The sequence below is a fragment of the Cyclopterus lumpus genome, chromosome 17 (assembly GCF_009769545.1).
Source record: "Cyclopterus lumpus isolate fCycLum1 chromosome 17, fCycLum1.pri, whole genome shotgun sequence".
In the NCBI taxonomy this organism is placed as follows: domain Eukaryota; kingdom Metazoa; phylum Chordata; class Actinopteri; order Perciformes; family Cyclopteridae; genus Cyclopterus; species Cyclopterus lumpus.
The window spans coordinates 6,498,893-6,523,481 of NC_046982.1; the positions used below are offsets into that span (position 1 = coordinate 6,498,893).

The 24,589-nt window shown below is 47.0% G+C and overlaps 1 protein-coding gene across 1 annotated transcript in view; it reads right to left on the bottom strand.

The window, feature by feature from the left end:
- phlpp1 (PH domain and leucine rich repeat protein phosphatase 1) overlaps positions 1-24,589 on the bottom strand; it is a 40,456-nt gene that overhangs the window by 8,053 nt on the left and 7,814 nt on the right. Inside the window, exons 2-6 of the mRNA XM_034555381.1 lie at positions 8,567-8,763; positions 7,362-7,487; positions 6,404-6,552; positions 1,945-2,091; positions 657-884 (exon numbers count right to left, since the gene is read on the bottom strand). Coding sequence (XP_034411272.1) covers positions 657-884; positions 1,945-2,091; positions 6,404-6,552; positions 7,362-7,487; positions 8,567-8,763 — 847 coding nt within the window. The remainder of the gene's footprint in view (positions 1-656; positions 885-1,944; positions 2,092-6,403; positions 6,553-7,361; positions 7,488-8,566; positions 8,764-24,589) is intronic.

The window sequence follows — 24,589 nt, forward strand, 5'->3', positions numbered from 1 at the left end:
CTTTTCAGAAAAGTCTTCTTTGACCCCAGGAACTTGTGCCGAGCTTTTCAAACTATTTGTTTGACCTTTTGCAGACCAAACGATGAATCCATCAATTGATTTTTGTCAGATTAAACAATAAACCCGTCGATTAATTGATTGGTCGTTTCAAAACTTTTCCGGATACACTTAGGGTTTGGTAACCCCTAACCCTAACCCCAAAGGGGGTCAATAGATGGACATAAAGCAAACAGCTGCAGCACTCATCCTCCTCATCAGAGATACCGAGTGATCTTTGCCCAAACAGCAATGCTGGAAAAATGTATTGACTGACCTCATCTAAGCAAAGTCACAAGGGGTGAAGTATTAACTCGAAAATAGTGCAAGTCACTCCCGCCCTGTGCTTTGGCAAACCGGGATGAGACTGGATGGAGCCACTGAAAGCAAATGATTCCCTGATTCCGTGCGGTTTTAGCTTCCTCCTGCTGGTTTTGTTTCCATCATTAGTGGGATGACATGTGTCATCGAGTGCATGGATTTGGAAAAAAGCATAACTGGGTGTTAAGTGATGCTTGTTCTCGAAGAAGTTGTCAAGTAGCTCCTTCACATAAACACCCCGACACAATCTCCAAATCGTGTTTTAGTTTGATTAATACAATCTGCCTAAACTGCCATACCTCAGGTCGATGTGTTTCACGCGGAGCAGCCGGAAATTCTGCAGGGTGAGCGTGTCGAGGCTGTTTCCAGCCATGCACAGCTTCTCCATGGAGGCTAACTGCTCCAGCACCTGTGGCACGTGACTGAACTGGTTGAAGGAGAGGCCCAAGTAGCTGAGCCTCTGGAGGGAGCCCAGCTCAACGGGCAGCTCCTCCAGACTGTTGCCATCCAACAGGAACGTCTGCAAACTGAGAGAGGAGCGCCACATTAGGCACTTCCAGGATTGGTAAATCAGTACATCTGGGGTCCAGCAGGTGGCGGAAGCGGCACACACGCCATACTGGGCCCCTTTGGGAATTTACAGGCATACCGGATCATTCCTGCAGATTAACTTCTCATCGAGCCCGGCGTTCACACACACACATACAGATATGTTGAGCTTTGCATGGGCTTTGAGTTCACAGCACATGTTCCTGTGCATGAGTCAGTCAAGTTGGCATAGAAATAGAAATCTGTGATTATTTAGAGGGGCGCAGTGACAAATTGGCTCAGCAACCAGAACCAATTGACACAAATCATTTCTAAAAAGGTAATGCAGTGGTCCACCAATAAGACGTTGATGTTTTAGTCAAAGGTGTGCACCGCAATGGAAAAGTAGATGGTCAAAATTGGACTCTTCACAATAAATATACATAATAGTTAAAATAACATGCGGAAAACCCTTTTTAAATGAAGAAAAACATATATATATATATATATATATATATATATATATATGTATGTTGTGTTTTCTACTTGACTCGCATGGACTAGAAATTGACCGCAAACAGACAAAAGACAAAAGACAAAATGTCACGGGCGAGCACCACAGATGACTGTGCAAGTTGTGTTGCTGTTTGCTAACATGTCGAAACTAGCTAAGTGAACCATGGTGGTTGTTATGCCATGCACTCGTTGCTAGGTAACGCCCACATTTGGCTGTGTGGTTGGTTTGTTGAATAGATTCACTGGTTTTCCACCCAGCCCGGAGATGGCATCGATGCAAGCTCGCACTAGCCCCGACTCAGCAGGACCGACCCGGCAGTAAGTGAAAGAGCGGTGTAATTACCAACATCGCAAGCCAATAGTGGGGAGAGGTGGGGGGAGACAGCACAATGACCAACAAAGGAAGAACAACCAAAGTGTATTTAAAAAAGAAAAAGAAAAAGATAGATAAAGATCAAAAACATTTCAATCTTGCAACATAAATACCATCGGACATGGTTAACGTCTGGTGTGTGTTCTCGGTAACTTCCTGCTCTTGCTTACTTGGTCATGGCTCCCACAGAGCTCGGGACACACGTTAGGTAATTGCAGCTGAGGTTGACCTCCGTCAGCGTGGGGATGTCACAGATTGCCAAAGGGAACTGACCGATGTGGTTGTTGGACAGGTTGAGGCTTCGCAGACGAGAAAACCTGCAAGTAGAGGATGCAATTTGAAAAGACACATTAGGAGGAGAAGAGAAGGAGACGGAGAAGAGAAGAGAAGAGAAAGAGAAAGAGAAGAGTAAAAGTGTGAGCGAGTGATTGGAGACGTAGTTGTATCTTGTCAACATGAATATTGTAAGAGAGTGGAAGTTATTCATAAATATATTAATGAATTGGGGCAATGTAACAAAGTGTAGCTTACACAGAATTAGTTTAAGTGAAAAACACACACACACGCACACACACACACACACACACACAGGTAGATACAACCCGCCGAAACCTTAAACCTTTACGTCTGATTGTTGAGAAAACAAGCGTCAGTGTGTTGTTCATTCAAACACACTGACCAGAGGCATTTGGCTTGGTGTCCTATGGCAGAGCGTTGACCTTCAGAGGGGGGAGGGGGGGGACAAGGCGAAGCAGGGGTCTTTATTTATCCATCCACACACACACACACACACACACACACACACACACACACAGGACCTGTTGTCACCGATCAGGCACAGAGAGCAGCCGTGGCCAGCCGGAGATGGGCACCACGCCATAGTAGCTGGAGCAGCTGCTTAAACTGGCACGACTTGATGTACCTCCCAACGTGTATATATACACACACACACACACACACACACACACACACGATATGTCACGCTGACGGAGAAAAAGGCAACCGAGACGTCAGGGCTATTGATTAGGCCGGCCAAGTTATTCCAGCTGAGGGTGACTCCATGACAGAGTGGGTGGCAGAGTGTCCTTCCACCATTAAATCACCCCCTGCAATGTGCTGAGTAATGCTCACACTCCCTCCTCAGACTCTCCCCTGGTCTGTGTCATCCTCTGGCGTTGTGTGTGTGGTCACGCTATTCTCTTTTCTCCTTGATCATTTCCAGGTGTATTTAAAGCTGCATTCATAATTATTCATATGGTCAATGGATCAGACGATCAAGTTTTTAAATACGCAGCACTGCTCTGCGAAGCCCTGAACATCATCATTAATTAAGGTCATTCAAAGTAACCTCGAACTTCAACAAAACATCAAAAGAGATTTATTTTTGTTCACAGATGTGCAATTTAGTCAAAACTTTGTTTTTTATTGTATTGTAAAAAGTCTTTTTTTTGGTTCGTTAGCTACAATTTGCGCGTTTGCTTTCGATTTTGATGTTAACAACGCAGCTCAGTCAAATTCAAATATATTTATTTCATGTGTAAAAGTAGCATTTGGTCCCAAAGAAAATCAATCTTGCATCGGCTTGAGAAGAGCGAGATCTGGCCCTGCTAGCTGGACAAGTGGGAGGAGCCGCCGGACAAGGTGATCTTGTCATTGGGGAGAGGCGAAACAGGTTTCCATGGACAACATGCGATGGAGAGATCTCATTGCAGCCTAACTACCCATGGGGGATGAAGAGGAGTAAGTAAACAAGTGGGTAACTTTAGTAACGAGATTTGACTCCTCATAGTGAGCAGACGAGAGGTCATGAGGTCAGAGGCCTGCAGGATGTGCTCTGCGTGTTTTTATGTTGCCAAAGAGGTTTCATACGACCTGAGTGCCACACAACGGGCAGTCATTCTCATCGCTCTGGGTCGTCACCCTTCAAAGTCCACTTTTATAAACGTCTTTCTTTCCCTAGATGGCGCAGAGACAAAGTTAGAGGTTAGCTGGTAAACACAAAGCTGCTTGTGAGCTGAAGACACAGATATTTATTGTTAGATGCGAGACCAACAAGAGAACCGAAAGGTGTGGATATCGGAGTTACGTTCATCACGTGGACCGAAATAAAGGAAACGCCGCTCTGTGTGAATGAACACCTTTAAAAAGGCAGCGATATGTGAATGCTGTGACCTAGCAAACAATCTGTTTTAAACAATGTTTTTTGTGCAATGATCATCTGACTGTGCAGTTCCCCTCAGCTCCGCCTCTCCATCGTGAGGTTTTGGTGTTCCAGCCTACAACTCCGCTGTCATCAACCTCATCTCTCGCGGTTGTAACCAGAACCAAAAGGAAGAACGCCAGCCAGCTCCATCTCGCTCGGGGCTTGAGGAAGAGCAAACATGGAGTAAAAAGAGTGTGGATATTGGCCTTGGATTCATTAGGTGGGCAGAGACACACAATAAATGAATGCTAATGTTATTCTGTGTCGGCTGAATGTGTAAAACAGCAACTGCTTGCAAAAGTGTTCTACATATCACCGACCACCGAGCGGCCCAAAAGATGTGAGTGCAACTTGAATTATTTCAACGCTTTTATCTCAAACTCCATCTTTCTGACACTATTCTGTCCAACGTTATTCTATTATTTCTCTCGCCTTCCCCCCCTCATTTCTGTTGGCTTTTACGTCCTTCGTAACTTAACTGGACTATCATACATATGTATATAAACATCATATGCATGCAACATCAGATATTTCCTCCGTCTCTCAGTCATGCCGGGAAGGCAGTCCCATGCCAGGGGAGACAGCTCGTATCCCAGACGACTGATTATATGCATATCTGATTGGCAAATCACCCACCAGTTAGCATTTGGCCAGAGAAGAGGAGAGAGAGCGAGAGAGATAAGAGAAAGAGAAGAGGAGAGAGAGAGAGAAGAGAGAGAGAGAGAGAGAGAAGAGAAAGAGAAGAGGAGAGAGAAGAGAGAGAGAGCGAGAGAGCTAAGAGAAAGAGAAGTGGAGAGAGAGAGAGGAGAGAGAGAGAGAGAGAGAGAGAGAAGAGAAAGAGAAGAGGAGCGAGAGAGAAGATAGAGAGAAAATAGAGAGAGAGAGAGAGAGAAGATAGAGAAAGATAGAGAAGAGAGTGACAATAGAGAGAGAGAGAGACAGAGAAGAGAGAGAAGAGAAAGAGAGCGAGACAGAGGAGAGAGAGAGAGAAGATAGCGAGAGAGAGAGAGAGAAGAGAAAGAGAAAAAGAGAGAGACAGAGAACGCAAGAGAGACAGCAAGAGAGAGACAGCAAGAGAGAGAGAGAGAGAGCGAGAGAGAGGGGCATGTGGCAGGTTCACACATTCCATTCGTCTTGGAAAAACACAAAGCACTATGACCCCACGTTAGATGTCAGAGAAAGCCGGTGTTTATACTGAAACAAAAACAGACTCTCACACAACTGTCCACACCAAAGCACATGCACCCACATGCATGGGGGCTGCACACAGAGCACTGTTGCTCTTTGGACTTCAGCCTCTCGGGGGCAAAAGCGAGGACTGAAGCAACTCCGCTCCACGTTCCCGTCAAAACGGCTCTATTTTCAGCCAACGATTCATCTCTTTCTCATTACTGACCTCTTTTTCTGTCATGCTGGGTCAAATGCGGATGAGCCTACTTAGGTTTGGCAAAGATAAATGGATGTTACCTCGCTCGACCAGCAGGGGAGCTACGCATCATTTAGCCTATATTTTTGAAACGAGATGTGTCCCCTTGCATCGACTGCCTTTGTTCGTCAGATTGTTAGTGCACAGCCACACCCACACACACACACACACACACACACACACAAATAACACACAGTCAGTGCAGTCATCTTAAAAAAAAAAAAAAAAAAAGAAAGAAATGAATGCCATACTGTATCAAGAATTTGTATGCACTGACCCCAAATATGTAGCCTGCAGCCACTTTTTTTTCCGGTTGCAATCCAAGCAAGCAACTCTCTCCTCCTCTCTCACATACATCGCTGACACACACAGCCCAGCGTCAAATTCACACAATTCACTCACTCGAACGATGAAGATCTTCTGGCGATAATCTTCAGTAAGAAAGGCTGTGACAGGCATGCACGTGTACCACTGTGTACATGAATGCAAATACATTTGTACGCACACACTCACACACACACACGCGCACATGTCTTGACTGTGGGTTTTAATCTGGGACCATGATAAGCATGCAGCAGATGGTGCCCACAGAGAGGGAGAGTGAAGGAGGCCAGGCACATTAAAAGCTCCCCTACAGACTCATCTACCCTTCTGGGCTCTGGGCTCGTTTGGCCTAGCCTGGTACGGCACAGATCTGGCTAGCCTATTTGTTCCCCGTGTGCCAATGGCCGAAGTCCGAGACTGCTCAAGTCGATGGCTCGCAAATTGCAGCGGGAAGCTGCTAAAGCTGGCCAAACAAGCCAGCCATGACCTGTGCAGTGAAACGTGCCCGTGTGTCGTCTTTCCCCTCCTTGAACAACAGCCCAGCTCTATTTGTGGCCTGAATTATGAGAAACCGTGCAAAACCTTCTCGAGTCTCATCAGTCTGAACTGTCAACCCTCCCCCTCCTGTTAGTTGGTCCTCAGGTGTGTTCACTGTGCATTCGCGATGCCACCGTACCTCTGCAGCTGCTGCAGCCGCTGGTCTGCGGGCAGGAAGTTGTGTTTGAGGTTGAGGTGGGTGAGGTCGTGGCTGTAGAAGAGGTTGGGGGGAAGTTGCTCCAGGCTGCAGCAGGACAGATCTACCGAGTTGATCCTCTGGGACACCATCTAGATGGAGGTATGGGAGGACGGCGAGACGAGTGGAGAGGGAACAGAGGGGAAGAGAAACGCAGAGTTAAACAGGATTATCACTACCGCACCAGACTTAAACTGGTTTACTGTGTGAGTGAGTGTGTGTGTGTGTGTGTGTGTGTGAGAGAGTCGCCCGCTGCTAAGTGGTCAAATGTCACTCAATGGCCAATCTTCTTAGGATTAGGGAATCAGGAGAAGTGGAGGGAAAGTCTGACAGGTTCGTGACCTGCCGTTACATCATCGCCTAAATCTAGTTGCACTGCAGGTGCGTCGAGCAGTTAACCTGCGATTTGTTAGTCAAATTTACCTCGTCTTAAAAGAGAAACTCTACACCCTGTGAGCCCGAGCTTTTCCGCGCGGAGTTAGCTTCGAGGCTCGTCACTGGAGCACGTGCTGCTTCTATCCAGGCTTCTATTCTGAGTGGCCCCTCTGGGTGCTGCTGACATGCGTGTCCCTGTTTTTCTGGCTGTGGCCTACTTGAGTTCAAATGAGAGAGAGGAGCAAGAGCCATGTGGTGGTCGTTATGTGTTTTCAGTCTCAGCTCGTACTGTACTGGCCGGTGTACCTGTGTCACACACACACACACACACACACACACACACACACACACACACACACACACACACACACACACACACACACACACACACACACACACACACACACACACACACACACACACACACACACACACACACACACACACACACACACACACACACACACACACACACACACACACACACACACACACACACACACACACACACACACACACACAGTACCTTGGCAGCGTGTCGGTGCCAGCGCAGGTGCTCCGTGAAGCTGTCGAAGCTGACGTAGTAGGTTTGACTCTGAGGCCCCGCCGAGCTGAAGGCCAAACAGTGGTTGTGCTTCTTCACCTCCTCCACCTGCAGAACGACAAAAAACGCACACATTGAGTGACATTGCGGCCTTATTATTATTATTATTATTATTAGGCATTAACCCCGCTCCCCTCCGCTTTGTACACAAACGATAACCGCCATGCCTGTGGAGTAGAAAGTTCCACAACAAATGGAAGCAGCGAGAAACAGCTGACACATGGACGTCTCAATACATCAGCTCTGGTTCTGGCTGCTGGGTAGACGAATCCAGTCAACCAGAAGCACACTTAACAATATATATGAGTCATGGATCATACAAAGAACACATGACTTAAACAAGAATAAATGTATTTGAATCTGCGCTTTAGACACGCAGAGTTACACACGCACACAAACACACACACACACACACACACACACGGACGCACACGAATAAATGGCTGACTAGTTATGTGTTTGAATACAACACTGGCACCCATATAACTCACCATACACGGGCACATGCAGGGGCAAGTGCATGAATGAATAGTTGACTAGAGGTCAGGTGTGTGTGTGTGTGTGGGGTGTGTGTTTGTGTGTGTGAAATGTTTAATACACCGGGTGTGGCAGAGTATGAAATATACTTTGTGTATACTTTGGCAGGCAAGTAGGATAGGGCTGGCTTTTCAGGAGGGCCCTTGGAGCTTATTTAACGGCCTTGCAGATAAACAGATCCATAAAGCAATAAACAGATGAAGGTCATTTTCAGGGAGGCCACTAAAAAAAAAAAAATTGGGCTACTTGAATGCCCAAGTGATCAATTACAGCATTATGACTCCAGATTAGAAATGGACATTGTAAAAAAAAAAATATATATTTCAAAAACCTGGCTTGAATTTCTGTTGACATTGAGCTAAAGTGATCAACGCTGGAGGCATTCCTCTGTGTCACTAAAGGACAAACATTGGTTCAAGGTGAAATGTCATAAAGAGAAATCTTCTCTGCGCAGGGAGACATTGGCAGGGGGCAATAAGAGCGAGTGATATGACATTATGAGTTCATGATCCAAAGAATATATAACATACATACATAACATCACCATAAAACCAAAAGTCGTGCCCTGTCGTGGTGCGACGTGGACTTACTTTTCCTCCAATGAGCGGCAGGATGTGCATCTTCCCCGTCTGGCTCTCCTTGACAGAGGAGACGATGAGGCAGGTGCCGCACAGGATGACCTGCCGTCTGGTCCAGCGGTTCACCGGCAGCTGGAGCTTCCCTTTCCGGACGTTGTACGTCCCCGACAGCTGGACCCGCTCTGAGCTCTCGATGCTCTGGGGCTTCCCTGGAGCCGAGAAAGAGACACGTTGTGGTGGTTAGCACTGCGGACGTGACCTCAACACAGGGCTGTCCAATTATTAGGTTATCAAGGAAGATTCAAAGAAATCTATTTTCATGGTGTTTCTTATATACGACAGGGACACAATGCAACTTACAAGTACACAACGTCAAAACCAAACAAGAGCCTTCAGTCATGCTACGTGCTCTTTGAGCTAAATGTTAACATCTGCATGTAATTAATACTTTGACTAAATATTAAGTATCAAATTCTGAGCTGTACACAATTTCAGTCTGTGCAGCTGCTTCAAACCAATCTGTGTGTGTCAGATTGAAAAGGTTGTGGGGGAGCAGGCCCCCCCCCCCCCCGAATGCCATCACAATGCCGGGCTAGCATCCATAAGCCAAACACATTCAGCTCGACGGGCGTTGGGTGTCCCACTTGTCACATGGATGGAACCGAAAGGTCTGGAGTTGAAGTCCGTGCGGCTCCACGTACGTCAACAGTCTCAAATTCAACACCAGGTGCCCTTCCTCTAAATTATTCCCTTACAACTTCCGAGCGGCCTGTATTCACTTTTGAATCTGCCTCTCCACCATCGCCGCCCCCTCCCTCCTGTTCTCTCACTTCACCGCCGGGCTGCCAAACCTGACAGTCAGGCTGCTTATCAGGCGTTCTGTCAGTCTTATCGTTCTGTCTAAACATCCACCTGCTTTCTGTCCACCTCCACCTCCGCAAAAAGAAAAACTCCCCCGGGCTGGCAAGGGCCGGCCCCTCCTCCCATCGTCTTCTATCTGGCCCACAGCCTTGCTCTCTACACGCTATATATGGCTCTCTTTGCTCAATAGCACGTTTAACCTCGCTGCCCCCCCCCCCTTCCGGTCTCGGGCCAAAATGAGATTTGAATGGTGTGGAAGTTTTCCTTTCCCGAGAGCCCCGTGGACTATATTGTAAGCGGGCCGCGTCTCTCTCGCACATATCTCCCTTTGCTCAAACACAGGCGGAGGGTTTGTGGAGGGAGAAGGACCCAGTGGGGTGAACAAAGACACACACACACACACACACACACACACACACCTCTCGTGGCTTTAAATAATTCAGGTCCTTCACATGCTGACTGTCAGCCTCGCAGAGTGCTCCTCCGACACACTCAGCAGAGTTGAATAACATTCTAAACCAAAAGGTGCGCTTGTTTGTGCTGATGTGGCTACACCAGGGGGGGAGGGGGGGGGGGGGGGGGGGGGGGGGGGGGGGTTGTCGTGACAATACATACATATGTTCTAATGATTTTCACTCACACACACAGACTCCATTTTTTAAAACCGGCACAGCCAGCGAGCCCCTGACCTTTACTCTGTGCAACGAGCCCAGTCTTGTGTTAACGGCTGAATCAATAGCACGGTTTGCAAAAGGATATTTGATTTGACTAGATGCTGAGTGCGTAACATAACACGCTATAGCTAAATGTTGATAAGGAGTCATGTCGGATTACGAGTGGGCGCCGTTTTGGGACGCTTAAAACGGCGCAGACTAATACACAACCACAGGTTACGCCAAAGAGCAAAGAGCACAGGCCTCGGGGGGGAGAAACAGCCCGGCGTGCAAAGACGTGGCCGCTCTCACCGCTTATTACTAATCATCAGAGAAAAAAAGGTGTGAGAATGCAACACTGGCAGCTGATTACAAAGTCACACGTGTCAGACACACACATGTGACACCCTCCCGACCCGGCGATCGAGCATTCATATTCACTCCATATGGAGAGGCCGGGACGTACGCTGCCGAAAAGTGCTCCGGTGGGTGGTTCTAGGTCTTATTCCTTTATGTGAAGGACTATTTATAAACCTGTTTCAGGGCAATGCCAACTTATATATATATATATATATTAAAGCAAATGCAGTTCCCACTGTGCCAAAAATCGGTAAAGCTATCTAGAATATGCTGTATATGACAATCTAACTGGCATAACCTGTTTTTCATAATTTCTCTCTGTGCTCTGGCAGCCTTGGCTTTACAGCAGTGATCAAAAGTTGGCAATCAGAAACATGGATAAATATGTTTTAATGAGCTACGAGGATATGAAAGACATCTGTAATATAAAACAATTCCTTCATACGGTGCTTACATGTTAATGTGCATCATTCTGCCAAAGGATTTGATACAAATATCCTAATAAAATCCCAAAGAGGTAGAAGGTTTTTCTTTTTTTCTTTAGTTTTAAAAAGAGAAATATCTCTGTGCAGTACCAAATACCCCAACGAAATATCAGAATTGATGGAAACATTAAAAAGAAAGGTCATAAACACTGTGCTCAGTGTGTTTTGAAGTGGTGTCTGAGTTTTGTTTGAGATGTTAGAAAATGATACAATCACATGTTGAACTGTCAAAGTTTTCAGAAGAAGACGCTCAGTCAAGTTGCATCATTGAAAGTACGTGTTTACCCGTTATGAGCAAAACCATTACATGTTGCCCACAAATACTTTTGCGAGGTCACGCACACACATAACACGTGTCCACTTTCGTTTTCACTTCCAAATAAGTGGTTTAGATAAGCGACTGAACTTTGCTTTAGGACGAAACGAGGGGAAGGAAAGATAAGGAAGCACGACAGGAGTTACCTAAAAAACATAACACTCTTGACACTGCGGTGTAAAGGAGCATGCAGCAGCATGACAGGCACACCTGAAATGTGTCCACCAAAGTCTTCGTCTGCCCAATCTGTGAGACATCTTGCTAACAGACAGACAGAACAGTCACGCCCCCTCCCAACTTTCACTACTGAGCTCGGGAAAGGGGGATGAGTTGCATGAGACAAATTATTCACAAGCTTTTAGCCTCAATATGTCACATGGGCATATTCCTACTATTTTTAGGCCTTTTGTTGGAACGTGCTCTCTCCCACACAAGCATATGCGCACACACACACACACGCACACACACACACACACACCTTGACAGTGATTAACCATCTCCATATGGGCATAGCCACCCCCCCCCCCTCCCAATTTTTGACAGGCCAAAAACAGTGTGGAGGTAGAACAATACAGACAGCTTGAGTGGGCTGCTTTTGGGATAAAAGTAGTTTGAAAGCTTCTCCCGTGCGGATGTTGCCGTTTACAACCGTCTCACACGGACGTGGGACGCCTGGCTGGAGGACAACGCTCCGGTCTGGCCATGAGAATGCACAGTGGAGGAAGCAAGGAGATGGGTGGGACACCTACGTGAGCATCCTGTTGACAGGGTGTGTGTGTGTGTGTGTGTGTGTGTGTGTGTGTGTGTGTGTGTGTGTGTGGGGGGGGTTACAGAAACCCTCCAGTAGGGGAAGGAAAATATAAGAAACAGTTGCGCTATTCCAAAATGCATGAACCACAGGCCACCTACAATAGCAATATTTTGAGCAGCGATAATGTTAGTCATGGTGGCCATCCCATAATCTATGGGGGATGCGTGAATGTAAAAATAATAGACAGGGGACATGGCCTGCATGGCGGGTGTGTTCATGTGCAGGAGTCATACGTCTATTTCTAGACCTACTGTACAGGAAAAGAGTGTTTCCCGACACACACACACACACACACACACACACACACACACACACACACACACACACACACACACACACACACACACACACACACACACACACACACACACACACACACACACACACACACACACACACACACACACACACACACACACACACACACACACACACAAGCTGCTGTCACTCTGAAGACAGAACCACTAATCGTGAGCCTCCTGATGGTGACCTCAGAGCGATTCACACGATGCCCTCCGTCAACTGATAAACTACAACTATTTGAGTTGAGAAGGTGGGGAACTTCCAAAAATGATAAAATGTACAAGACCCCTCTGAATATTGATACTGCCAGTGTGTATTCATGTCGAGCGTGAGTAATCTTTGCGAAGTCAACCGCGTTGACACAAATGGAACAACTCTTGGTTGTCCAACATCCGTATTTATTCCTGAGCTAATGTTTCCAGGCATCTAAGCTGCTTCCCAGATGCCCGCCCGTCCCCCGTCCCGCCCCATTATCCATCATTGTTAGCGATCAGTACCCCAAGGCCGACCTCTCTCCGCCCGTCTCCCAATTTAACAGATCAACGCTTCCTTCTCCTGGCCCTTCTCTGCAATAACAGGGACACATCCCTGGTTATTCATCCTGCCCTGCTAAATGCAACCTGACATCAGCACACCTCCACTACAGGACCGGGCATGCCGTACTGTAGGGCATCGATGACCCACATAAGTCACAGCGGAGCACGAGCAGGCGTAGACCCACACACACACACACACACACACACACACACACTTAGTCTATAGGCGTTGGCAGATGTGATGTACCACATGGCAAGACTCTAGGACTTCCAAATGCATACGTTGGGCTCTTATATCTCCGGAGTCAGCTTGTATCTGCTTCTTTTGAAATGCATCTCAACCGCGGCGTCTCATTAAAGATCTAGCTATTAGGAAGCGGCTATAAAAGCTTGATGCGAGGCACTCAATCAAACAAACATCCCCATCATAATCTGTGCCGCGTTGCAGACATTACCTCGTAAAGAGAAAGACTATGGTTGAGGAAGCTCGGTGGCGAAGGGATGTAGAAATAGATGTAGGACAGAGCGGGTGCCAGCTGTTACTCTGCGACACAAAAATAGCTGCACTGTCCTTCTGTTACAAAACACACACACTAACACAAACACACACACGCAATGTCAAAATGTATCTACTTAAAAGGTGTCTGTTTGCAGGCTCGGGAAAGGACGCGCTTCCCACATCTGATCATCTGTTCATCGCTGCGCTCCTTTTCTCTCCTCCCTCTCTTTCTCGTTCTCTGTGGATGACTTGAGGCGATGATGACTCAGCCGCGCGTTGAGCCGACGGTCCGCTCGAGCAGCGGCCGGCGAGCAGCGGCTGGGGAGGTGGCAAAGGCCGTCACGGGCACACTCGCCCAAGTGCTCCACGTCTCTCTGCGCATTACACACAATGATGTGTGTGACGCGTGGAAAAAAGGAGAAGAAGAAGAAGAAAAAGAAAGGAGGAAAAAAAAAAACAGTGGAGATTTTCAGGCCCTCGCTGATGATAACGCCTCATTTCCACTGCACGACTCGGCTAGATTGGATTTATTTTTCAATGCAGATACTACCCCGTCAATGTAAGCAGAATTCTCAGCTGATCGTCATAGCAACGCAGATTGAAACTGACACAAGTGCCCGTTGCTCCATCCAGGATCCTCGCTGGATCCTTTCATCAGCAATCAAACGCACTTAAAATTAGAATAATGAAAAGTAAAAAATTTAAAAAATGATAGTCTCTATTGGTAGCATGGTTGGCTATTACACAAATGTCATGTTTGTGCGGGATGTCCCGTGGCATGCAGGTGCTTCTTAAATTCTACTATGTTCTCACACTGACGGATCCGTGGAGGTAGAAGTGGCCGCCGTTCCCTCGGGGGCCGAGGAGGTGTTGACGTGTGAAATGTGTCGAGCTGTCCTCTGTGCTAAAGTGAGAAGAGGAGGTACGCGTTTGCATGGGAAACAGTTTTTAGCCACACTAGCGGTGGGACGTTAGCTAGTCCAAGAAGCCAATGTTGCCCTGTTGGTTTGGTCCATTGGTTCACCACTTTGGTCCGGACGGAAACATCTATTGAAAAGATTACCATAACACGTTGTACATTTACACGTACTTTGTGGTTAATGTTACTTATCAAATCTTCACATGCCACAAAGCCTGCGGGCATTGATTGTTCAAGTTTTGTCCAGACGTGCTTTAGTGATCAATAAAACATACATGTGATTATAATCTAAAAGCATCAATAGATTTTTTTGGAAACAATAAGCTATTTCTAAACTTGGATTGATACTCGTGTTTCATGTCTCTAGGTTTTCGTTGGCCATTTGGCTTCATTCAAACAAACCGTGACCCGCCCCGCTGTCGAGTCTGGAACATCTCCAGTACGTTAGCGCAGAGTCAACTCAAGAGTGAGTCGGCAGTGAAATCGGGATAAACAACAGTGTTTGGACAGCGCCGCGAGCAGTCGATCAGCTCGACGAGTATTTATTCAATCATCCGTGCTGCCGCTCGATTTCATCATCGCTTTATTTAATAAAAAACCATTACACAAAAAAAGTCATTTGGTACAGAATTTTAATTATATGTGAATTACTAAAGCAATATTTACTGATCATTCAGGATAAGGTGACACGGCTGCCTTGTGACCTGTGTGTGTGTGTGTGTGTGTGTGTGTGTTTGCATTTATTTATCTGTGAAGTGCTTTCAATCCCTCGAGGAAAAGCCGAGTGGCGCTGCTTTGTCCTGTCTGTCGCCAGACATTCTTCAGCTCACAGAGCTCAGTGGAGGTGATGTTTCTCCCTCTTCCCTTTCAACCCTGTTGGCCGCCCTACTCTCAGCTGGTGATGTTAGCATTGAGGGCAAATGTGTCGCTGTGGCCATGAGACGTCCCCAGAGAGAGGTTGGGGAGGGTAATTAATAGTTTATTGGGTGCCCTCAAATTCTGATGCCCCATCCCTCTTAAGCATGTCACCAGGAAGGACACAATCAGACAGAAACACACACACACACACACACACACACACACACACACACACACACACACACACACACACACACACACACACACACACACACACACACACACACACACACACACACACACACACACACACACACACACACACACACACACACACACACACACACACAACCTTCTCTCTGAGTCCAGTGAAACACATCCTGAATCCAAATGAGGTCACAGCCTGCAATGTCTTCCCCGTCTAACCATCATTACCCTTTGCCCCCGGGGAGAAGGCAACTAAACAGCCCTGTGCTATTAAAGGCATTGTCCAACTCCAGTTATCAGGTCCGTGCATTACCGTCCACCGCCTGTAGGGGCAGCATGGGAACGCATTGGGGCAGGGGGGTGACCTGAAGGAGGATTTCCATTGTGTTCTGCAAGGCTCAATTATCTTGTTTTAACTGGAATTGGACCCACACAGTTCCTCTTCTGCATTGTTAATATTTACCGTGCACGGCCGAGGACACTTCATTCATATCCTCACCGATCAGGTTCTGTTAACCTTGAAGCAGGAACCCATGCAAATGATGTGTAAACATGCGATCGTATCTCATGTGGCCGACAGCTGGAATGAGAAACTGCAGTGAGAGAGACGCCTTCATGGGAGTTGGATAAATCACGTGGTGCAGCTATATGCATTTAAAAAACACATTTCCCCATCAACCCTCGCACCACCCGCTGCACTGTGAACGCGATTCATCATGTAATTCAATCAATATCCACAAAAAATCGATCCAGATGCAGCGGACACTGATTGCATTAGGGATGCTTCCAATCGCAGGTGTTGGCTACGGTGCATAAAAAAAACAAAAAAGATTTCCCCCAGTGATTCCCTCTGTCTGTGGATGCTGACGTACATAGATGTGTGCTCTCCCCCTCTCTTCCCAGCTCCACTCCTGCTGCTGTTATGTAACGAGTGTGAGTTACGAAACCTTACATTGGAAAATACGAGCCCACTGATCAGCACACACACACACACACACACACACACACACACACACACACACACACACACACACACACACACACACACACACACACACACACACACACACACACACACACACACACACACACACACACACACACACACACACACACACACACACACACACACACACACACAAAGAGCGCTGTTTTTTTTTCTTCTCCCCCTATTTGTGTGTGAGCGAATGCAAATGTTGTCACCGTAGTGGACAAAAGTGCCCGAGTGTTTGCTCATGCATACAATGTGTGTGTGTGTGTGTGTTTGTCTGTCAAACTGATTGAATACGGGTGTAAATCAGAGCATTTTATTGCGAGGCTGTGGAAGTATGCAGAGCTCCAAAATAAATTATTTAGTGTGTTTGTGGGTGTGTATAAAATAAATGAAAGTGCAGGGTTGGTATAGTTGCGTGTTGCAGTACACACGTGTGAATATGCTGGTGTATAAAGAGCTAGAGCAAGGAGGAGGGGGGGGGGGGGGGGGGGTACATAAAGAGAGATGTTAGGGATGGACAAAAAAGAGAAAACATTATCGGGCAAAGCAGAGATGGCTGCGATGGAGGAAGGAGAAAAATATACGGATTGATGAATGCACGGCTGAACACACAGAAAATGAATAACATAACATATCCTGTTCCTCAGGCAGAAAGAGAGAGCTGTAAAGCGAGGTGAGCTAATCTTACTCAGCTGTTCATTTCGGTATTAAGACCGGCCACAAAAAAAAATAGACAGACTACTCGGAGGTCTCCACGTCCTCTTGTGCTGACAAAATAAAAACACCATCCAATTGTGTCCGCATGCATGAGCCGATATTAACGGATACAGTTTCTTACAACCTGGGCGTTCTCCCCCCCCCCCACATCAGTTATGACAATGTACATCAACTGTGTGCGTGGACCAACCAGGTCCGGATCAACCGAGGTTAACTATAATGGTTGATTAATAATACATTTTACCGCTTGCCATCGTTTCTCTTCCAAATTTCATTTAGCTAACTTGTTAGTTTGAATTAATTAATAATTACAATTCCGACTATATCAAATATGAGATGTATTCACACTCATTAGTCACCTCCACGTATAGGTGACAGCATTGTGTCGAGTGGCCTATCGAGCGGCGTGCACATTCAGAGGTAAGGAATGGACCAAATTAAATAAACAAATTGGATGGACCTACGTATACCCGTCACGGTGGCGGCTGAACGAAAGGGGTCTTACACACTTTAATTGTTCTGGGAGAAACAGTCAACAGAGCAGAGCGACGCTTCGGAAGCTAACTGGACACGCTTTTTCCAAAGTTAGCTGCGTCTCCTCCTGGGACTCCTTGTGTCGAGATTCCTCAGCATCGCCACCATAAATCCACAGCAGTCGCCAAAGCAACCAGAAGGGAAGTCTAGAACTTCAGAACCCCAATACTCGTCACACTGCTTGAGACTATACCGACCAAAATAAGGCTGAAATTGTAATATGTCAGGATCCTCTAACAAAGCCAGACACACTATCCTCCGATTCTTTTGAAGCAAGAGCAAGGAACGTCTAACTACTGCCGACGAGAACGCTGATAATGCTTAATCGTGTTTAAAGAAAAGGTTAACAACTCAGAAAACACTCTGGTGTCTCTCTCGCTCCCAGCGAGCGTCGTGATATTATATCGGCAAAAAGGTCAGACGTAACAACCCCCCGAGTGTTTAAATGCAACCGCGTTACCGCGTGGATCGAGCGTGAGTGATGCACTTGTTTGTCAGTGTGGAAGATGACGGCTATACACTATGAATTACCAGCGGGTCACGAACGCGTGAGAAACAAATGGGAGGCTGAGCTTTCTCACACGCAAAAATAAAGCGAGCCTGCACACGTGTGAACTGAGTTACTGCTGTGTGATAGTAAAACTGGCAGGAGAGCCAGTTATGTAATGCCTTTTGGTCTTGCTTGCACACACACACACACACACACACACACACACACACACACTCACTCACGTTATGACCTGCATATTTTAATGTTTCAGAGGGCATGGAGGGCCTCAGCTGAACTGAAATTTCTCTTTTTTCCCCCTACTCATCTCCCTCCATTACCCATCCCCCTGAGTGTATGACGTCAGGCTTCAATATCCCCAGCTGTCGTCCACTCCGTTAACTCTCCTCTCTCCTTACTTTTAACTGCTCAGCTTATAAAGTTTGAGTGGCTTTATGTGGTTGGCCATTGCCGGGAATCCCCGTTTCTAGCCCAGCTTTACCCGTGACCTGAGCTCTCCCTTTCCTCAAAGGCTCACAGAGCTTCTTCTGAAATAAGTCAGCACGGAGCCCGTCCTGCTTAAGCGTCCTTCGGTAGAAGCCGTAAGAGAACCTCCAAGAGGGGACGGACAATACGGCCCGGTATTATCAGTGACCTATCCTCACTGCTTCCTGCCCATCCTCCCTGGCCCCGCGCACAGCCTTCCACCATGCCAGCGGTCCCCGCAGTGAGTCCCTGGCACAGCCTGTGCCACCGCGCTCAAGGATACGCTGTCGACAGCTACGGGTCACCGCAGTCCGTCCAGACACACACACACACACACACACACACACACACACACACACACACACACACACACACACACACACACACACACACACACACACACACACACACACACACACACACACACACACACACACACACACACACACACACACAATGCAGTGCTCGCCGTCAGTCGTACGGCTCTCTCGCTAACACATGAGGACACATAATCAGGCTCGATCACGGGCCTGCGCGACGACACGGAGGGGAGGGCGGCAATTAAAGCACATCCCAGGAGCCGATAAACAATGCAAGACAACCCTGTGATGAGGTTCTCGGCCCGGAGGAGCCTCGAGACACAGTACAAAGTGGCACACGGGCTCCATTATACTGAGCATGACTCACACTTGTTTCCATGGGCTGTTGCAACTCCTGTTTGGTACGCCAAACAATTAGTCGATCAACCGATTCGTGGAGCTTATGGTTTAAAACGGGTACTCCAGCGAGGTTGTATTTTACGTTCAGGAAGTGTGGGTCACTTGCAAGAGAAGGAAGAAGAACGGGGTGAATTCATGCAGCAGAGGCCGAGGTAACCCCAACTCTCGGTTCCTGCCGTGGGTCAAGTTCCAAATTGCTGCCTCCTACACTACCCACGATGCAACGTGCTAGCGGAAGACTTCCCCTGCTCCCTGGTACACTTACACATTCATCAAATTCTAAACGCCCAGTCTGCTAAAGATTCAAAGGTTGTATTCGTCACGTGTGTCGTAGTCGATATTATACGGATATCGTGACATGTGAGACAACGTGAGGCACATTTTATTATTTGCCTTAACCAACTCATTTGCGCTTGAGGCTGCCCTCAAAAAGGTTTCTTTCACAAAACTGAAGACAAAAAGCCAACACAACCCTGATGACATCACAAGGGTTATTTTCACCAGACCCTCCAGAAACAGACCTTCTACGACCGTTTTGTCCGCAATGACCTCTACTTCTACTCCTCCGTGGAGTGGCCCTTTCAGCAAACTTCCCAAAGCATTCGACAGTTCGGGAGGATGGAACTGGAAATCTATGCAGAGGACACTTGTTTCCAGACTCCAAAACGGGAGGATTCACTCCTTTTTACCCGGCCAGAAAAAAAAAAAGCAAATTGAATGCATCACCTTGGGTCTGAGGGGGGGATCGGTGAATGGCATATTTCTCACTATTCCCCGTTGTTTGATATGGACCAGAGTGGCGCAGGGAAGATTCTCAAACACACATATTATCTCCTAATTCAAGGCACCGGTTGCTCGTCACTGTGTCACTTCAGCCACCGCATTCTGTCACTCAGCAGCCGCTAATGGCCTGTATACAGCAGCAGCTTGTGTGCCCCCCAGCACTCCATATACAGCATTGATGAAGTGCGGCGCCTCGTACTGTATGGGGGAGCTTAAAGAGAGCGAGCAAGAGAGGGGAGCGAGGTATTGTCTTCTTAAGCGTCAGTACAATAACTCCTTTCCAGACACAGGGGATTCAGGCATTCAACCCCCCGCCCCATCCCCCCGAGGAAGTGTATCAGGGGAGGGTGAAATGTGAGCCCCGTGAATAAAAGGAGAGTATCGTGATAAAAGGAGCAGGCTGACAACACCTCCCTCTGATACGTGGGGCTAAGGAGGGGAGATGAGAAGCCAGGGAAGGTTCGGTGTCGCGCAAAATGGTTAGAGCTGAATGTGGTGATGTGCGCACACGGTGTGTGTGTGTGTGTGTGTGTGTGTGTGTGTGTGTGTGTGTGTGTGTGTGCGTGTCAGTGATTAATTAGTTTACAGGGATTCCCGCCTGTTTGCTGCCTTGAGTTTCCCTGTTTGTTTGTATTATTAATGCATTGGTACAAACTAACGGAAACAAAGCCAAACATATTTTTCTCTCTCTCTCTCTCTCTCTCACAAAATGCAACATCCACAGCTGGGCACAATGTGTCCTCTAACTACAGTGTCAACATCTGGATTACTCACAACTTCATCTCAATGTCAGCACAATTAAACATGCCGGTAAAAGTTTTGCATGACCGAAAAGTCAAAATCAACTGAATCCCCTCAAACAAATAGTGGGGCATAAATAACTCATTCGTGATTCATGAACCGTGTTCTTTTATTGAAGCACAGAAAGCCCAAGAGAGTTCAACACGTTCTGGAAGGGATGCGTATTGTGTCAGAAAGCAGAAATGACTTTATTATACTGAACTTCCCTTTTTTCATGCAGATTACCATCTAATTGACTTTGTATAATTATATGAATATCAAGTTGTGTATTATTGAATACACTGAGTCTACATGATTATTCTCCCTTTCCCCCTCAAGTGCCCACTCAAGGTGGCATTATCAATCCACTTGACCACAGCAAAAGTATGATGGGAGAATAGTAAAAAAATAAAAAAGATTGAATAACCCAAGTTTGTTTGTGTCGTGTGTGTGCGTGTAACCATCTGCTATTGTTACACATTACCTTCCAACAATGTGTATTGAATTACTAACACATTAACCCACCACGCAACGACACACACACGTGTATGTGTGTGTGTGTGTGTGTGTGTGTCGTCAAAAGACGGCTTGTCAACTTTTGCTCGGGAGCAGAGGTGACTTCATGTACTGCGTAGCACCCAGCACAGCATGCGCTACCAATCAACGAGGAGACACATTCTTGAGACGAGAAAAGGCGAATTTAAGTAGGCGGCTGCAACATTTTCATAGATTCAGTACAAGAATAGCAGACAGGGTGAATACCACAGCGGTGCACTGTACTATAATATCATCAGGAGCGTGAGCGTGTGCGTGTGCATGTGCAAGTCTATTCTGCTGGGCGGTACGGAAACTGCAGCCCGCTTCAGGCTCCTCTCTGAACTTGTTTTGCTCATAAACAAGGATGTGAAAATTAATAGGAGCAACGTGTGTGTGTGTGTGTGTGTGTGTGTGTGTGTGTGTGGACAATGACATAATTTGTATCGCTGATTGGAATTATTAGCCGCTAATCCACAATGAAAGGCAGTCCAAGCACTTTGAGTGTTCCCTGAGGGTAGACCAAACAGGGCCACACAGATAAGCACATTGTTGTTATTGTTTGTACTTAACCTCTAATGACATTCATTATCAGAGGCTATGAAGGACTCACAGCTTTAGCTCAACTCTGGCGACGAGCCACCCGGATGTTGCCGGCATCCAAGTTGTTCTGGGAGACTTTTTTTTTATTATTAAAAAGCTGCCATGTTGTGGCATCCCTTTGATGGTGAAAACAGAAGGAGAGTAATGAGCTGACTCATATGAGGGACGAGCACAAGCAATAATAAAAAAAGGTAAACAGTGACTGTTGTCGTTTTACAGTCCAGCTAATCCTCCATTCCATAACATCTTAAAAAAAGAAGAGAGAAATGCATCTGATGGGCAGCAGTTGTCTCGAGGCACTCGAGAAGACGGCAGCTCGAGTCAGTTGTTCTTTAATCCCACAATAGGACACAGGCCACAATGAAATCAGACCCCAGATCTGTGGTTAAAGCTACAACCAGTCCAGTTCATAGCACAGCGAAAAGAGAGAGAGATCGAGAGAGAGAGGCTTTCACACACACGCAGAGTGTAGTAGGGGTGGAGACAGAATTAAAGGGCCCCTCTCTCCAGATGATGCACAGTGACAGGACGAATGAATGAATGAGATAGCGATGTTGTTGCACATTCCCCATGGCCCCCACATGCTCACTTTTCCCTTTCTTCTCCCCTTCCCTCCGTTCCTTTCCTTTTGTTTAAAATTTAACAAGGTCTGGAACAGTGGAGGGCTGAAGTGGGGCATCCGGGGTGTTTTGGCTCAGCTTCATGTCACATGCAGGGGCCATGTGAACACCGTGGCACTGAGAGAGAGGAGGGGGGGTCAGTGAGAGAGAGAGCGAGAGAGAAATAAATAGTGAGAAGAAGAAAAAAGAGAACTAAAGAGGGGAAGTCTTTAACCAGAGGGACTGGGAAGCAGTGAGAGAGAAAAGAACTGGGTGGTAGCCGAACGTGAGTTAATAAAACGACTATTTATGTGAGAGACGGACACAAGCGAAACAGGAAGTAAGACACAGGCCGGCTGAAAGAACGAGCACGTGCAAGAGAAGACAAAAAAAAAAAAAGAGAAAAATAAATGAATAAAAGAGGACAGGGGGAGGGAAAGTGAGCAGCGAGTCTCTGGGGCAGCAGGTGACAGCTCCACTTTGTCTTCCCGGGGCCTCGGTGATTATCAAACGGCACCGCTAACGGAAAGAGACAAGTGCTTTGCCGCGTTAATGATTGAGACTGGCTGCACATGCCGCGATGCCCCCCCCCCCCCGAGATCTCTGGTCTGGACGGAGAACTGGATATTTAGTTACACAAATGTCAGCACTTACTGACCTACTTGTTTATTAGGTACATTTGTTCAATTTAATTCAATCAACAAACTAAAGAAAAACAATAATACACCCTATGTTTATGAAGCTGTGCAACACTTATTTTGCATAACATTTTGAGGAAGTTTCACTTCATGTTAGAGAGGGCTGCACGGTGGTGTAGTGGCTAGCACTGTCGCCTCACAGCAAGAGGGCCGCGGGTTCAATTCCCGGTCGGAGCGGTCCTTCTGTGTGGAGTTTGCATGTTCTCCCCGTGGCAGCGTGGGTTCTCTCCGGGCTCTCCGGCTTCCTCCCACAGTCCAAAGACATGCTGCAGGTTAATTGATCTCTAAATTGCCCATAGTTGTGAATGTGAGAGTGAATGGTTGTATGTCCCTACATGTGCCCTCGATGGACTGGCGGCCTGTCCAGGGTGTCCCCTGCCTTCGCCCTATGTCAGCTGGGATAGGCTCCAGCGCCCCCGCGACCCTAATGAGGATAAGCGGTATTGAAAATGGATGGATGGATCATCATAATAAATATGGAGAAGAAGCACCAAGATTTTGAGTTGTGGGTGGCGGGGCAATCCAGAGCTTGACGGTCTGCCCCAGAGGCGATATCTTATAGCACATCTATAAAGAAAATACAATGTCTGGAAAAAGATCAGCCCCGAACTGTGGATTTCTGGTAAGTAGGCTTTGAACGCATGGCTTTAATGAGCTGGTTAGCTGGTTAAGATCGCTTAGCAACGGCAGGTGCAACCGGCCTTCACGTCCTCAAAAGTTGGAACAAGAGTGGTCCAGCGACCGACCCGCCTGGCGTCTCCCAAGGCGATAAAAGATGCAGAACGTGTCCCTGGACTTTGGGCGCCAAAGATGTACCTGAACTCTCGATGATGCTAAAATCAAAGCATAGTAACCCCGGTGTTGTACAGCACATAACGGTGCATCTACATCTGTGCTGCTCCAATGAGGAAGTTCCATTCTTGTGCTTCAGCATTTCAGACTGGAGATGAACTTTAAACTAGGTCATTCCATATCAACAACTCTGCCCTCTTCTATTGGAGCAGATACCATAGAAACGAGCTCAGCTCAACCCAAACACATCTTATCTAGCCGTGTCCAGATGACACAAACAAAGATTGTGTGTGTGTGTGTGTGTGTGTGTGGTGTGGTGTGTGGGGGGGGGGGGGGGGGGGGGGGGGGGCGTTTGTTTCAGCAGTGCAGGAAGCTTTTTCTGTAAAAAAAAACAAGCAAACAACCAAAATCTACAATAAAAACAGCTGCTTTACAACCGTAAAAAACGTATTCTTTTGTAATCATTACTAAATGCGTGTTGAGGAAAACGAAATTCTAATA